Here is a 17,176-nt window from a genome sequence, read left to right as displayed (position 1 = left end):
GCCATTTTTTGCTCACCGGAGTCTGAACACAGACAGCATGACTCTAGGGAAGCCCCCTGGGAAGAGGCTGCAGGGAAGAAGATGAGCTGGTCGACTCTGCAGTTGTTTTACCATGTAGGACAGGTCTGGGGACTACATGATGACCCCGCCTTCCCACCCCTGGCGCAACCCTGTCTCTGATTATAAATAAATCAACCAAACACAATTGCCTAGTTTTTTTGTTGTTGTTTTGTTCTGTTTTGTTAAAAAAAAAAAAAAAAGACAAGACATCATGATCAACTGGTAGGTCCCTAAGTCTCCTTCCATCCAGTCAAGCCAGAAATGCCTGGAGGGTAGGGAGGTATAGGGAAGGAGGCAAGGCCACAGGCAGGGAGCCACTAGAAGGACAGAGTCATCTTGGTGACTCTGTGGCTGTGACGAAAACAGGGGAGGAAGCAGGACACCGGGCAAGTCCTTCACCCCCGAGCATGTGTGTCTCTTCTCCATCAGGCACATGCAGTTCGATTGTACATTCTTTCCTCCCACCCTGACTGTTCAGAGATGGGGCCCACCTCCCCAGCCCTCTGTCCCACATGCCTTCTTCTGACCCTCTTCCCTCCCCCAAAGCAGGGTCTGGGCTGCCAGGCCACCAAGTAGACAGCACACCAGACCCAAAGTTGGGCTTGTCTCTATAGGTCCTTCCCCCTGGAGGGAACTAAGGAAGAGAGGAAGGGCACCCTGGCAGGCTTGATCTTTGGGAGTGGGTCTGGGACTCCTCACCACTGAATCATCTGCCACCCACACCTTCCTTACAGCCTCCACCCTCTGACTAGATTGAGGGGAGGGACAATGGTACAAGGAACGATGGTCAAAGTACATGTCTACCTCCCTCCTCTGATTCCGGACATGAGACTTCTCTTCCCCCACAAGCTTATGCTCAGCTTAGAGGAAGTAGCCTCACATCCCCAAATCAGAGAAAGTCAGAATAAGAGCCCCCAGGGCTAAAAACTAGAGCTGGCCTGTAGTATGTTGTCAATAAATGTTTTTAGATGAGTGGCTGGATGAATGAATGAATGAATGAATGAGTCCAGGATCAATTTGGAAACACAAGGGCTCCCTATTGCCACTCTCAGACCTCTCAGGCTATCTAAGCCCAGAGAGGACACCCCTAGGCTTTGGCTCATCCCAAGGGCACACCCATACACACACACATACATACACAAAGGGAAATTTCTGGGCCAGAGACAGAGCCAGGACTCAGACCCAGGCTCCAGGTCAGCTCTGCAGCCTCTAGGGGATGGGGTGACAGGGAGCACTGAGCCCCCTGCCTCCTGGCAGGGCTCACTCGCGGAAGCTGTCAGCCAACTGGTGGCAGTCCAGCTCCCCTTTTGGTTCCAGGCCCCCTGGAAGTTTCACTCCTGTCTTCCGGTCCACACACCAGCACTTGCCGCGCTGCCCATCTAAGGCCGGGTGACACTGTCAAGACAAGGGTGGGAGAAGTCAGTTCCCAGGCAGCCTGCCCCAACCCCAGCCCAGCCCTCAAGTCAGACAGTTGATCCAAGATGGCCTGTAATGGCAGAGACTCTTTCATGATCGTGGACCCTCTGAGCCCACAGCATAAAGAGATCTCGGCCAAGAAGGAAAGGTCAAGTAGAGAGAACTTGGCCAAGAAGTGAAGGTTGTCTCAGAGGTCAGCACTGGTCTAGAGATAAAGGGTCAAGTGTCAGAACTTTCAGTGGGATAAAAATTGGGGGAAGAAAACACATAGAACTGAATTAACACAAAGAATGAACTCTAATGTAAACTATGGACTTTAGTTAATAAATGTATCAACACTAGGGACTCCTGGGTGGCTCAGTCAGTTGAGCGTCCAACTTTTGATTTCAGCTTAGCTCATGATCTCATGGTTGTGAGTTCGAGCCCCGCATCAAGCCCACCTCTCAGAGTCTGCTTGGGATTCTCTCTCTCTCTCCTTCTCTCTCTCTCTCTCTCTGCCCCTCCCCCCTCTCAAAACAAATAAATAAATTTTAAAATAATAATAATAATAATAATAATGGGGGCATCTGGGTGGCTCAGTCAGTTAAGCATCCAACTCTTGATTTCGACTCAGGTCATTATCTCACTGTTCATGGGATCCAGCCCAGAGTCAGACTCCATGCTGTCAGCGCAGAGCTTGGGATTCTCTGCCTTCCCCCACTCGCACACACACTCTCTCTCAAAATAAATAAGTGTTAAAATAATAATAATAATAATAATAATAATAATAATAATGTGTCAATATTAGCTCCTTAATCTGTGATAACATATATACCACACTAATACAAGATGTTAACAGGGAAAACTGATGGGGGGGGGTGGTAGATGAGAACACTGTAGTTCTGTAGTCTGTAGTCTGTAGTCTGTAGTATGTTGTCTATGCTCTAGACAAATGCTCGATTTTTCTATAAGCCTAAAAGTGCTCTAGAAAATAAAGTCTATTCATTTTTTTTAATTAGGGAAAACAGTTTTTAAAAATTGGGACAAGGATAAAGTTTATATTGGGATAAAGCTTGCAGACAGGTTTGGCACTGGTTTCTGGAGCCCTTTCTGGTCGTCCACTCATTGCACACCACCCCATACCCTCCTCATGCCAGCCTCGGATTTGCAGACCTGGAGGCAGCCCTTCTCCTCCTGTCTAGGCCTCAAAGTGGCAGCCCATTTTGCGGATTTGTCTATAAAGCACAGAGTGGGAGAATGCATGTGTTTGTGCCCACAAAGAGCTGAAGAAGACCCCAGCCAGGATTCCCCAAGCTACACCCAGCACAAGGCACCCCGCTGCTCTGCCCAGATATGCCACCCTCCCAAGTAAGCCCACTTCTCATGGGTCAGAGATGGGGCTGAGGCAGGCCAACCTTGCTGAACATCCTAGTCTCCTGAGGGCTTATCAGAGGAACCCGTGTTCCAAGGGCATGAGGGAATATGGAGGTTTCTGCATTCGTGTTTTCTCTCCTGTCCCCCTTCTTCCTCTGTTTCCACCCAAAGCTCCTGCCCCAGCTGTCAGATCTGGCTATACCCCAGGTGGTTTCGTTACTCAGCCTGGGGGAAGGGGCAGGCTGATTTTCCTCCTTAGCCCTTCCTGACCGAGCCCCTCCATTCCAAGATGAAACCTAAGACATTCTATGACAAAGGAGAACTACTCATAGGATGGAGCAGGGGGAATGAGAGTGTGTTGGGAGGTAGACATTGACAGGAGTGCTAAATGGTGAATCCGGAGGTGATGGAAATAGCCCTGGATGGGGAAGCAGGATAGCTGGTCTGCCATTAACTCACTCTGAGACTTCGGGCCTCAGTTTCCTCACTTCCAAAATGAGTGTGGTGGGCAAAATAAGCTGAGGCTCAGGAGGCTGAGGGAGGGCCCAGGGGGTTAGGTTTGGGTTGGGAGGTCTTCCCCTCCCTGAGATCTCCATCCTGGACCAGGATCTCCTGTGGAGAGACCAGGAATGCCCCCAGGAACTCAGGTCAGGACCGAGCCAGCAGTGATGAAGACCCACCTGCTTGGGGTGGAAGTTGCCATTTCGGTCGCAGTTGGGGATGGGGATGATGTAGAGGTCTTCATGGGTGCGGCTCTGTGAGGCGGCCAGCCGCTCCAGGGCCCGGTGCAGCTCACTCTGGCAGGAGCCTTGGGGCTGGAGGAAGGGAGGATGGAACAGCTTAGCAGAAGGGAGAGAGGCAGGAAGACCAAGGCTGGAGGTCAGCTCACAACTGAAGGACCTGAAAGGAGGCTCAAGGCCCAGAGACTGGGCAGGGCCCAATGGGTTCAGGGGACACCGGTGGGCAGGGCAGAAGGACACTGAAGAGAGGATCTTGAGCCAAAGAGCTTCTAAAAAGGAGGACTGTGAATGGAAAGGACTTTGTGGGGAAAGAGGTTGTGGAACCCTATGGAGATGGTTGGGAAGGGGGTGATTTCTAAGCAGGAGGGATAGTTGACATCATATCATTAATGACTTGTAAGACCTAGGCAAGGATCCACTGGGAACCCCCCATCAGGAAGGACAGTAACCAGACCCTGGAGCAAGGTCGGCAGGCCCCCTGCTGTGGCCAGCATTAGCCCTTGAGTTACTGAAAAGGTCTGGGTGGCAAGTCCAAGAGAAGGGCTAAGAAACACCAGGAGGCTTGGGGCAACCGCTATTTACAAACCAGTACAAAAGTATTTCAGTACTTAAAAATTACTTCAACTGCATCAACGTATACAACTGATGACCAGGAAAGGAATTTCAAGGAATGAAATGAGGATTTGGTCCTGATGATGCATACTAGGTGCATCTTGCACACAGTAGGCATCCAAAGAATGTTTCTGAATGACATAGTCCAGATCCAGTGGTGGTGGTGGTGGCGTGTGTGTGCCTGTGCACACGCGCATTTGTAGGGCTGAGGTCCTCACCACGGGCCGAGCTTCCTCCCGGGGCACCCCGATGACCTTCATCTTGCCCCCGCTGGTGCTGCGGTCTCGAATTTTGGCTAAGTGCTTCTGCAGGCACCTGCGGTCATGCGCACTGCAGGGACTGAAGCTGTTGTTCGGGTGGTCACCCTCATCCTTGTCTGCAGTCAGGCCGAGATGGAGAGAGGTCAGCACAGGGAAAGGACAGGGCAGAACACCAACCCAGCCTCCCACCTGCTTTCTTCTAGGGGATTCTCCAGCCTGGCTCTGAGAAAGGGTGGGGGACCCTGGGCTGGGGGGGGTGGTGAAAATAACACCCCTGTCTCCTCCCTGCTCTCCTGGATTCCTGAGGAGAAAATCTTCTTAACATCCTTGACTTGTCCCTCACCCCACCCAGTCCAGCCCTCAGATGAGTCACCAGCTGCAGCTGCGCAGACAGCAGGAGGGTCCCCTGGGCCCTGCAGGGAGGTCTAAGGCAGGCAGGGGCCTCCCCCCTGGATCTCGTACCCCCCTCCATTCAGCTCCTCCTACCATCCCCCTCTCTGTCTGCTCTCTCTTCCTGTCTCCTTTCCTGGTCTTTTCCGCATCTGGCTGAGCCAGCCAGGGGATCCCCAGATCTGTTGGCACTGCTGCCCCTCTTCCAAATGGCCAAACTCAGAGTTTCCATGAGTGATGAGAAATCTGGCCCAAAGGGCTCTCCCCATTGGCTAGACAGGGAAGAAGAAGCGGGAGTGGGTGTGTCCGCCTGCCTGCATGAGAAAGTGTGCACCCACACGCATGTGTGTGCAACACACTGTGTGGCCGCAGGACCCAAAACATCCTCACACATCACTTCAGTCCCCCACCTCGACATCTCCCATCCTTGGACTTTAGACCCCACCGAAAGTCCACAACTATGGCCCAGAGGCAGGGCACTGGGGAATCTGGATATAGGAGGTGGTGAGGCTGGACCCACACACTCTCCCTGGGATCTCCTGAAGACTCTACCTGAACTCAAGAATAACCTGAGCCAGAAGTCCCAGAACTGTAACCACCACTCCACCCTGCAGGCAGCCAAAACTGGAATACAGGCCTGAACTGGAGAAAGAGGTTGCAAGACCTCTCTGCAGCTCAGAGCCACCTCTGAAACGCTTGGGCTTGGCAGCTCACTGCCGGCCTGAGTGCAAAGCCCCTGCCAGCATTCCAGATGTTGGCAGCCAGACAGAAGGTTACATCTGGTTTGCGTCAGGATTTTTTTTTTTCCTGAGGAGTTAGCAGGTTCCTCCACGCATGGCAGCAGTCCCAGAGCTGCCTCTGGGTCAAATGGTATTTTTCCGCCTAGCCAAAGTTAGTTGGGGGGTTAGTTCTCTTTTTGTTCTCCTAGTTCTGGGGGTGTGGGGTGGGGGGAAGTAGGTAGATAAAGGGAAACCAGGAAACGAGGAATCGAGACTCTCAGAAAGGCTTTGTCAAGATTCCATACCAAAGGTTATTTATAAAATTGAGTCACCAAGGATGGGAAGAAGGTTTTGTCACGGGTGGAGGGCTGGTTTAGAAAGAAGAATCAAAGGTAAGGAATAAATAGAGCAGATAGATATAATCTATCCTTTTGCATATTCAACATCCCAAGAAGGATAGTCCGGAGGGGACTCCAGTCTCAGAGACAACATCAAGTTCTTAAGGGTCAACCAAGGGGAAAACACCTCCCAGTGATGTGGGTAGCAAGAGATGCGGGTACATTTCAGAAGACCAGGATTGTCAAGGGGGCCATAAGTAGATAGACACCAAACCCTCGGTGAGAACCAGAGAAAAGGTCCAGGATCCAGGCTCTCCCAAGGAACCTTTCTGGCCCAGACTGGCCAGTGACCCTGCCCCTGCATCCACCTTGCACAAAGTCACAAGACTTTTGGATGGGGCCACAGTGTTTCAGAGCTATAGTCTGGAAGTGGGTATTGGAGTGAAAGAGGAAATGGAAGATTAAAAGAATTAGAGCCACGGGCACCCGGGGTGTCTCAGTTGGTTGAGAATCAACTCTTGATTTTGATTTAGGTCATGATCTCATGGTTCGAGGGATCAAGCCCCATGTTGGGCTCTGTGCTGTCATCGCATAGCTTGGGATTCTCTCTCTCCTTGTGTCTCTCTGCCCTCCCCCGCTCATGCTCACTCTGTCTCTCTCTCAAAATAAATAAATAAACATTTTATAAAAAGGAAAGGAAAGGAAAGGAAAGGAAAGGAAGAAAACGAAGAGAAAAGAAAAGAAAAGAAAAGAAAAGAAAAGAAAAGAAAAGAAAAGAAAAGAAAAGAAGTTAGAACCAAATCTTGGAACGACAGAGGCTAAGCTAAGACATGAACAAAAGCACACACCATTTTCCTCGGGAAAGGCTGGAAGGGATCACAAGGACTCAATTGCCACAGCCCATAATGCTAACCCGAGGGGCACCCTTGGAACCTGAAAAAGGGGTTTGTCTTTTCTTTGCGTTTGCTTTCTTTTCCTGACTATAAAGGGAAGCACTACTTTGCACAGTGACACTTGTTCCTCTTGGTAGGCAAGCAGAATGTTCTTAGGTTCGAGAAGTAAGGAAGAGTTTTCTAGCAAGTGGAAGTAGAGAGCCTCCCCCCACCCCCATCCCTGGAAGTGTGGCACATCAGAGTGATAAAGGCCTCAAGAACAAAGTGAGATCTGGAGTAGAAATGTAACTGCAACTCGGTGTTCCAATGTTGAGTCTCTACAAGTTGAAGTTCACAAATGACTAACACTCGGGGGAGTGTTAATGGATATATGGAATGTTTATCCCTTCCCTTAGGAGGTATCTCTAAGGAGGACAACTGGGTCCGCTCACTGAAACCTGGGGCCGCGCAGGCCATAGGGCAAGGCTGGAAGCATAGTGTATGCTCTTGTGTGGGTAGGGCCCCATGCCACACTGAGGGGGATTATCTGGAGAAAGCTAAGCAGGCAGCATGCCTGGACTCCCCCTCCTTGGTTTCCCCACTTTTTTGTTGTTGTTAGGCAAGCTTCTTTTTTTCTTTTTTTGAAGAACTGAAGAGCCCTAGAAGTCTCCAGAACACCCAGACTTGAGTCCAGAGATTCATCAGTGTCATACTTGGACCCCTCTCGCCTGAGGCCAGACTACTTCTCTCCACCAAAAGGGCACTCCACAGAGGAGATCAATCCTTCATTAACACCACCATGCCAACTCCCAGCTGCTCTGCCGGGTCTGGTCTGGGTCTGTCCCCAGCTTGTGTCTAAGCTCAAAGAAGAACACACCAGATAGGGAGAGTAGTTGCTTCCTTAATCTCATAGGGACACACCGTATATCCATAGCTGCCCACTCAGACAGACAGGTCAGGACTTAGGAACCACAAGCATATACAAACAGTCACGTGTCCAGGCACACACGGGTCCACACGTGCACCCCCACATGCACTCGGGCACTCTGACCCTGCCCTGGGCAGACACAGACCCGGGGCAGGGCACGTTGCCTGCACCATAGCCTGTTGACTTTCCACTTAATCTGTAACTTTTCCTTGCCCAGCCTTGCTTAATAGGCATACTGAGGATCGACCCCAGGATCCAGCCCTAGGCACTGGGTTTGGGAGGGTGAGGGTCGTAGCCTTGGGTCTCTGAAAATGTTAACCTTCCCAACTCCAAAGCCGGTTACGTACTTGCTACTTCCCAGCTTACTCAGGAAATCCAGCCACCTGGTACTGCTCACCCAGGTGGGGCCCTCCGGAAAAACCCCAATCCCTGTGGGATCCCCTCTGAGCAGGAGCCAGAGTCAGACCTAGCCGCCCCTGCCCCGAAAGATTTGACCTTCTGACCTCCGCAGGCTTATTTAGGAGGCAGGACTTCCAAGGTAGGCCAGGTCATCTCCTCCAGCCCCTGCTTGGAGCCAAGCCAACAACACTCAGCCACAGGGGAAACCTTGGTCTTCGCTCCAGCAACTGAAGGAGCCCAGAGAGAGGAAAGACTTCACAGCTTTGGCACCACTGGCTGAAAAGTTCATGGTCAAAGCTACAGGATTTCCTCTTTCTGGCAGCCTGGTTTCATCCCCCTGATTCCTCCTCAATTCCAGCCACGTCCCCTTCAAGACACCCAGGGTGAGGCTGTGAGGTGGGTGGGCCCAGCCACCCCGACACCGGTGTTTCAGCCACAATTTGGAGGATCACCTGCCCTGCAAGAAAGGCCTTTTCCTTCGCCCTGGACTCTGCCTAGAGAAGCCAAGATCACCCATGCCAAGTACCCCACCCTTTCTTCGAGGTCTGGCCCTCGGGGCATCCCCTCACCGCTGTGCAAGCTGCCAGCCTCAGACTGAAGGAAACCGGGCCCATCCTTTCCATGTTCACAGCAGCAAAAGCACCGAAGTTCCTCCCTACCCCTCTCAACTCCTCTGAATGCTCCCCTACTTTGCTCACTTGCCCTACTGTGCCCCCAAAGCCCCAGCATCAGAGAAGGATCGAAGTGTCAACCGAAACCCTCTCAGCCTCTTATTCATTACCATCCTCAGCATGGCTCCAATTGACTGAGCTCTTACACCATGCCAGACACCCCAAGCCTGTGAGGCAAGTCCTGTGTCACCTCCATTTTATAGATGAGGAAATGCAGTAGACTGGGTGGGGGCAAAGGAGGACAGACTTATCCCTGCAGCTCCTATGTCTTTAAATGGAAAGACTCCTGATACCCGAGGCACCAATAATTCCGGCTTTGCCAATACTAAAGAAAAAATGTTAAGCAGCCATGCTCCTCCTCCCACCTCCCCCAAGGCACAGAATTTCTGGGAAGGCCCTGTTCCCATGACATGACTGGATTCCCAGTATTGAAGTAAAGGGGACAATATTTGCTGCGTTGACTAAAAATTAACCCAGTCTGTCTGTTCCCTAACCCTGTCCCAGAGGGACCCAAGAGCACAGTTTAGGAGCTCCCCAGTCCAAACGCTGATCTTCCCACTGTCCACTCCCCCAGATTCCATGAGTCAAGGGTCAGTACACTGATGCAGAATTGTGGACCTCTGACGCACACGTCCCACCCTGCCCCCACCTCTGGGGGCCTGAGCAGTGTTAATCCACAACCTTTTCTGGCTCGGAAAGCTGAGACAGGAGGGCTATGGGGAGCTTAGGGGGGTAGAGGCTTAAAATGGAAGAAGGAGACCCACTCCTGGGGCAAATAGTAGGCAGCTGGGCATAGCAGGCCAAGGGAAGGGGTATGCCAAGTGGCTGCCCTCCCCCAGTCACCTGCTGAAGCTTAGCCCCAAGAGGAAAAAGCAGAAAGAGGGGCCTGATGCCCTCTGCCGAACTATTCCCAAGGCAAGAAGGCCCATGCCTTGGGACATAGGAGGGACAGTGGCCTATTGACAGTGGAAGGCTAGAGAGAATAGTGGGGATCAGTCCCAAGCTCTGGCCATCTTTTCTCACCAGAGACCCTGCAGGGCTGTTGCACAACTCTAGGGGGCGCCTTTCACATGGTGCAGGGAGTCCTTCTGTGATGATTAGGAGGCATGGACACAGCTTGCCAAGTCGGTACCTAGTTTCCCCAGGGTCCTCCAGGATTGCCCTTTCCCCTCTCCAGATCTCTGCATGCCCTGCATGGGTGGAGGACAGGCAAGGAGGGCGGGGGGTGGGGGGAGGGCATTAGAGACCTGGGACCTGTAATCCCAAGGGGATGTAAAGGCCGATTTGCATGATGTCCACAGGACAATCACACACTTCATACCATTTCCCCCAGAGCCCCTATCCCAATGGGATTAGATTTTCCTCCACTACAGGATAGGGAGCTCCTACCCGGCCAGGGGGGAAGGGGTGCTCGAGACCATCTAAGGGCTCTTCTGCCCCATGTTCAAGTCAGCGAGAGAAGAGGAGGCTACCAGCCATCCTAAACTGGTACATATCCACTGGCCGGTGGAGGATGCAGATAGAAAGGGAAAGAGATCCCATTATACTCAGCCCAGGAGCTCAGCCCTCACTCACAATCTGGTCTGGTACGAGTACCCCTCCTCTCCCACTGGCACCGGCATCTGTGCCCCAGGATCAGTGCCTTACTCCCTCAGGACATCCCCCCACCCCACCCCCGCTTCCCAGATGTGCCGGGTGCCAGGCTGGCATTTCTCCTAGTATGTTTTCTGCTGACCCATCTCTCACTGCCTAGGGACAGGAAGGGCAGAGAGGCCTGAGGCCCAGACCCCTGGGGTCCACCTCCTTCCTGTTTTCCCTGCATCCTGCTTTCCTCCGCTAACAAGCTGCAGAGGATTGAGGAAGTGGAGCGGTCTGGGACCCAGGGCAGGAAGCTTGGGGCCGGAGTCCCAGCATCCGGACTGCAACAATGGAAGCTTCAAGCACCAGGAAAAGAGACAGACACAGACAGAGGCAGAGGGAGAACAAATCAGTCAGAGAGGGAACCAGAAACAGAGGCAGAAATACAGAAAGGCAGACAGAGAGAGAGAGATTCCAAAAGTAACAGAGAAAGGCAGGAACAAAGAAAGAGAAACAGTGATAGAGACACGGAGAGAAAGCAACAGAAAGGGGCGGAGGACAAAGAGAAGCAGAAAGGGAACAAGACAGAGAAAGAGAAACTGATAACAGGCGGAAGTCATTGAGGAAAGGAGAACTCGGGAATGTTGGTCGTGAAACTAGAGACAGAGGCAGAGCAGGAGATAACAAAAGAATAAGAGAGAAGGAAAGACTGAGAACGATTATAAGGAGAAACTGAGAGAGGCTCGCTAAGAAACGGAAAAGGAGAAAGTGTAAGAATGAGTTTAGGGCAAAGGGCCCTCTAAACCTCTCTCCCTCTCTCTCTCTCCCGCTCTTCCTCCCCGCCCCCCCCACCCACCCTCCCTCTCCCTTCTCTCTACTCCCTATCCCACACCCGTTAGGTTTCTACAGCTCTGGGCTGGGAGCCAAGACTCGCTTCTCTTCTGCTACCTCAGACGACACCTGCCAGGAGAGAGGAACGGGGTGCCTGTGTACCAGAGCAAGATGAGGTGTCCAGGCCTGGCAGAGAGACCTCTGTCTTCCCAATACCTCTCAAACAGCAAGGTGAGCTGCCCAGGGGCGTTAGGGAGGGGCAACTCTGATGCCCCTCACCACCAAAGCCCCTCTAATTTGGATGTCCCACTCCACCCCACCTGGATGTCAAAAGGCCACGCCCTGGCTTCTTAGACCCCTGGGCTTTCACCTGTGGCCAGGATGAGGGAAGTCCCTGGATCAGGAACAGAAAGCCACCACCACCGCCCAACCCATCCTATAGTTATCTGGCCCTAGGCCGCTCACTTGCAGGCTGGGTGGCTGGACCGAGTCACAGTCACATAATGTTCCACTGTTACCCCAGCAGCCGGGACAACCATTGAGACCTCTCCTCCCAAATAGGCACCCTTGAGGAGGTTGGAGATGAAGGGCTGGGACAGAGTCTTCTTTGCTGGGGGCGACAGCCTGCTAGGGACTCAACAGCAGTTTCCTTAGGTGAGCCTGTCCTATGCCAGCCCAGCCCTGCCAGGTACCCGCCTTCTTAACTCACTGGAGATTTTCAAGGGCTTTCCAGGCCAGCCCGAATGGGGAAAGGGCTTCTAGGAGCGGAGCACACCGAGGAGGGCATGCAAGGGCAGGGGCACCTTACCAGAGGGCTGCAGGCTTTCCTGGATGGCCTCGATCTCCGCCAGCTCCATGCACACGCCTTGCCCGTGCATCAGCGTGTGCAGGGGCTTCTCCACACCCCGGGGCGGGTAGCAGCGCAGGCCCGAGCCGCAGCGGGGGGTATACACCCCGCAGGGCATCCCCTTGCCCAGGGCACAAGTGGCGCAACAGCCGCAGCCCGGCTCCCGCACCAGCTCCTCGCAGCCCACGGGGGGGCGGCAGCGCGCCAGCTTCTCCTCGGAGCAGGGCGGGCAGTGGATGGCTTCGTCGCCAAGGCTCGGCCCGGGCCCGGCGGCCAGCAGCAGCGCGGCCACGAGGCAGAGGGGCAGCATGACCGGGCTAGGACGGGGCGCGGGCGCGGGGCGTGGGAGGGAAGAACGGGCGCGCAGACTGAGAGCAGGGACACGGGGCGACAGCGCCCGGCGCGCCTGGAGGACCCGACCCGGAGGGCGCGGGGAGACGGGGCGGCCCCGCGGGCGGACAGGGACGGAGCCAGGGAAGTTAGCAAGCGGGCTGGAGGGGAGCGAGCCTGGCCGCCGAGGCGCTGCGCCGCATCCTCGGCCCGGCCCAGGCGGCGGGCGGCGGGCGGCGGGCGGCGGGCGGCGGGGGGGGGCAGGGGGCTGAGCGGCTGCCCGGGACCGGCTCCCCCGGACTTTATACCGGCCCCTGGCCACACCCCCAGCGCCTTCCCAGAGGTGGGGGAGCGGGGGCGCCGGGGGGAGAGGGAGAGGCGGCCGTTAGGGGGAGGGGGCGCTGTCCTGAGTCGCTGCCGCCGCCGCTGCCGCCGCCGCCGCTACAACATCTGAAAGTCCTTTTCTGCCGCAGAAGGAAGCGGCGCAGTTTGGAAGCCGTGGCAGGCGCCGAGAGCGCCTCTGAACCCAAGCCTGGGAGGGGAGAGAGAGAAGAGGAGACGCAAAGGGGCTGCTCTTTGGCCCCATTCCCCGACCTTGGAGGATTCCTCCCCTACCCCCCCCCCCCCCCGCGGCTGCAGTCCCCCCCACTGAGAACGCGACCTCCTCGCCTGGACTCCCGGCTCCGCGGATTCGGTCTCCCTGACCAGAGCCCTTTCCACCCCACCCTAGCGCTTCCAGTCCCAACCACTGGAGACCTAGTCGAGCGAAGTGGGGAAAGGGCAGCAAGCACCCAACGAGGGACCCAGAAGAGCCTGATGGCCCTAAGAAGTTAGTAGACTTTCTTCCCACTTGTCCTTCCAGCTTCCCCCCCCCCCCCCCCACACACACACACCCTATCTCCCCAGGGCTCATCTGGGCCCTGGTCCACTCTGCCTTCCAGAGAACTGTATCAACCGAATTCCTGGGGAAGGAGGTGCTAAGCCCCTTCTTCCTTCCTGGATGCTTGTTTCCACTGCCCGACTCCCTCCCCAGAGGAAGATTGACCAGGGAGATTGCCACCGTCGTTGTGCAAATTGTGCATCGCACAACTCCTATGTCTCTCGTAGCCCCTTGTAGATTTGTGTAGCTGTTATGACAGTTTTCCAGCAGGTGGCAGACAAGCATTTCCAGGTAGGGGTGTCTTTTCCTAATTTGACCAGCTTTGCTATTTGGGCTAGCTAGGGGCTGGCTAGGCCCTCTGTGAGATCCTGCTGGTGCCTGTTTCCCCCATGCTCACCTCAGTCCTGCTGGGATTGGGAGGGACCCTACAGTAACATTTGAGTAGGGACCTGTCTCCTGGGTTCTCTCTCTGGTCCCCAGTTCCCTAGGTACTCATCTATCCTCCCCCACAAAGCTTTCTGCTGTCCTGGAGCTGGTTTCAGGATGCCTGAGGGGTAAGGGTGCCTGTCAGGGCATAATAGGTGACCTACCATGGATTTTTTTTTTTTTTTTTTTTTTTTTTGGCTTGGCTTGGCTTGGCCTATAAAGCTACAAGGTAACCAAGCCAAAGTAGAGATCAGAGACCATCTTCCAGACTCCCAGGACAGCGATCTTTCAGTCTCCCAGCAAGTAGGCCCCCTTCCACTTTCTCCAAGTGTAAACTGTCCAGGTGATAGGAAGAAGAGAGGGGCTGGAAGCTGAACTTGTAGGGACAGAACACAAAAGTTGCAAACTGACGGCACCTACTGGCAACTATCAAGACTGCAGAAGATCTGGAGAGTTCTGGGGGGGGGGGGGGGGGGGGGGGGGGGGGGGGGGGGGGGGAGTGCCGGAGGACAAGATTCTGGGATTCTCTCCCTGCTATCTCACAGACAAACTGGGGTCTTTTCTGTCTTGGATAAGGGCAAACAGAGCCAGGCTCTTTACATCCCCAGGGGAAGCCCAGCCTGCACCTGATTCAGAAAACTTCCCCTAGCTCTATCCCCCTCCATCATCACTGAGGTGCCAACGTATTGTATGAACTTGGACACCACCCCTTGGAGCTGGAATTGTCCCTAACTATAAAATGGAGGTACATCATCTCCACCTATTCTGCCTCTTGAAGCGCTTGTGGGAATAAAATGGGAACTGAAAGGATGGGTTCCAACCCCAAAGCCAGACTTGCCCCCTTGACAGCAAACCTGAGAGAGCTAAAGGTGCTGGGACATGGAGGAAGGAGTTGCAGGAGAGGCTGGGCTGAAGCCAAGAGAAGGACCTGGAAGTGAAGCATGAGTGCAGGTGAGTATGGGAAATCCAGAAAGGCTTCCAGGTAAGACAGGTGCCCAGACCCCTATCCATCCACTGGTGTTCACCACCCCCACCGCCAAACATCAGTGTCTGAGATAATTCCAAAGAGGCAGGAAAATAGACATAAGTAGATCATCGAAGCACCTCCCCACCATTCATGCAGCACATATTTACTGGACACTGTGCACAGGCTTTGTGCTACATTCGAGGACCCAGAGCTGGCTGAGATCACTCCCTGCCCACAAGGAGCTCACTGCCTAGTGAGGGGAGACAGGCATACAAATAAAATGAGTCTAAGAAGTGTACAGGTGCCCTGGGAGACATCCACATGGGGTGCTGTGGGGACCCAGACACACAAGTGGTCAGTTCTACATCTGGCGCCTGGAAAGACTTCATGGAGAAGGTAACTCTTGAGCCAACCATCTTCCATGCTAGGGGAAAGAGCATCAGGCCGACCTGGATTCTAATCCCGGCTTTGCCACTGGACTTATTGGGGAACCTGAAAAAAGTTACTCTGAGCTTCACTGTCCTTACCTGGAAAATAGGGCTTTGTGATAAGAAAGAAAGAAGGATGGGGAGGGGACAGACAGAAACAGAGCCTTGTGCAAATCGCCCAGCATACAGTGAGCACTGTGTGTTTGCTTCTTCCTCTCCTTCTTCTGGAGGCAGGGCCTGTGTTTCCCCAGGCAGACTGGAGGTTCTCAGAGGACTGGGTTTAGTGTCTCCCCCATGCCTCCCACGGCTTGCTGGTGTCTAGGAGAGGCTACATAAGGGGCATAGGATTTGGAGTCAGAGGACCTGGGTTCAAACTGCAGCACAGCCACTGAAGAGCTGTGTGACCTTGGACACACTTAAGGTCTTGAAGGGTCATTTTCATCCTTTTTTTATTTTAATGTTTATTTATTTTTGACAAAGCACAAACAGGGGAGGGGCAGAGAGAAAGCGGGAGACAGAGAATCCATGCAGGCTCCACACCATCAGTGCAGAGCCTGATGTGGAGATCGAACTCACGAACCATGAGATCATGACCTGAGCCAAAGTCAGGCACTTAACCGACTGAGCCACCCAGGCGCCCCTCATCCTCTATTTTAAAAGGAAAGAAAGAAAGAAAGAAAGATAATTGGGCTTACCCCACAGGATGGGTTGCAAGAGAAAATGAGATAACGGCCAAGAAAGGGCTTTGGAACCCAAGGAGTGGGCGCCCAGGGCTCTACCAGAAAAAGAACCACTGTGGGGCGCCTGGCTGGCTCAGTCAGAAGAGCATGCAACTCTTGATCTCAGGGTTGTGAGTTCCAGCCCTACACTGGATTCTAAAAGATAAGATAAACTTTTAAAAAAGAGAGAAAAGAAAAACAACCTATGCCTCCCCCTCAGCATCCTTCTCTGTCCCTAAGCTTCTAGACACCCAGGGCACCAGGAAGATGCTCCTGATGGAAGAGTGAGAAAAATTCCCACTCCCTGCCCACTTCTCCCAGCCCATACCCTTCCTGGCTTATTGCTTAGAGTCTCATTAGCTCCCTTGTTAGTTCAGTTACAAACTTCTACTGGGTTCAGGCTGGCTTCTTTGAGAATTGATAGTCCTGCCCTCAGGGAAACCCCAATCTCATGGGCTTGTTCTAGAGAGTATCTGATGAAGTAGACAAAATACATATAATATGAGGCGCCTGGGTGGCTCAGTTGGTTAAACATCCAATTCGATTTCCGCTCAGGTTGTGATCTCAAGGTCATTGAGTCCTGAGTGTCTGTGCTGAGCACTGAGCATGGATACTTAAGATTCTCCCCCTCCCTCTTTTTCTGCCCCTCCCCTGCTCGCATGTATTCTCTCATATTCCCACCCCCCTCCCTCTCTCAAAAAAATTTTTTTAAGTACTCATAATAGGGGTGCCTGGGTGACTCAGTTGTTTAGGCATCTGACTCTTGATTTCAGCTCAAGTCATGATCTCACAGTTTCATGAGTTCAAGCCCCATGTTGGGCTCTGCGCTGACAGAAGATCCGTTGAGGGAGATTCTCCTTCTCTCTCTGCCCCTCCCCTGCTCACACTCTATCTTGCTCAAAAATAAATAATAAATTAAAAAAAAAAACTTTTTAAAAACTACACATAATAATGAAAGCTAACACTTAACACGAGCCATATGGTTCTAAGTGCTTCACTCATGTACTTCACAACAATCTCATGAAGTGGGAGTTATCGTTATCCCCCTGTTAAGATAGGGAAGGGAAACTAAAGTACAGAAAGGTATGTAACTTACTCAAGGTCACACAACAAGTAAGTAGAAAAACAGGGGTCTGACCCCATGCAGTCTGGCTCCAGAGTCTGTATGATTAACTCTCATGTTTTACAGCCTTCCAAACAGCTGTCAGAAGTACTCTAAACAATTGCCGAGGGAAAAAGACTATGGTACAGAGTGCAAGATGGGTGCAGAGAAGGAGAGTGGAAGTGGCATTGGCATGGAAATGGACCCCAGAACTCCCCAGAGCTTTGGCTTCCCAGCCCCTCCCTGGCGCCCTGGACTTCCCACTGTGCCCGCCCAAAATAGGGGGGCTCAACTCCCTTCCAGGTTGGCT

The 17,176-nt window shown here is 53.3% G+C and overlaps 1 protein-coding gene across 1 annotated transcript; it reads right to left on the bottom strand.

The window, feature by feature from the left end:
• Positions 1–209: 209 nt before the first annotated feature.
• IGFBP4 (insulin like growth factor binding protein 4) lies at positions 210–12,590 on the bottom strand. The gene is made up of 4 exons (XM_042916096.1): positions 11,976–12,590; positions 4,400–4,557; positions 3,510–3,644; positions 210–1,455 (listed from the first exon to the last, which is right to left on the bottom strand). The coding sequence occupies exons 1-4, from the start codon at positions 12,322–12,324 to the stop codon at positions 1,321–1,323; spliced, it is 777 nt and encodes a 258-aa protein (XP_042772030.1). The 5' UTR covers positions 12,325–12,590; the 3' UTR covers positions 210–1,320.
• Between the last annotated feature and the right edge of the window lie 4,586 nt (positions 12,591–17,176).

The sequence above is a fragment of the Panthera leo genome, chromosome E1 (genome assembly GCF_018350215.1).
Source record: "Panthera leo isolate Ple1 chromosome E1, P.leo_Ple1_pat1.1, whole genome shotgun sequence".
NCBI lineage: Eukaryota > Metazoa > Chordata > Mammalia > Carnivora > Felidae > Panthera > Panthera leo.
Note: the sequence above shows the minus strand (reverse complement) of the source record. Positions and strands in the feature narration are given on the sequence as shown.

What these genes read in the sequence shown, in the direction of transcription:
- IGFBP4 (XM_042916096.1), bottom strand. Translation starts at nt 12,324, where the DNA reads ATGCTGCCCCTCTGCCTCGTGGCCGCGCTGCTGCTGGCCGCCGGGCCC. An exon ending in GGAAAGCCTGCAGCCCTCTG is followed by an intron (nt 4,558 to 11,975) that starts GTAAGGTGCCCC and finishes GCCTGACTGCAG; the next exon opens with ACAAGGATGAGGGTGACCAC. An exon ending in GGGAGGAAGCTCGGCCCGTG is followed by an intron (nt 3,645 to 4,399) that starts GTGAGGACCTCA and finishes CCCTTCCTCCAG; the next exon opens with CCCCAAGGCTCCTGCCAGAG.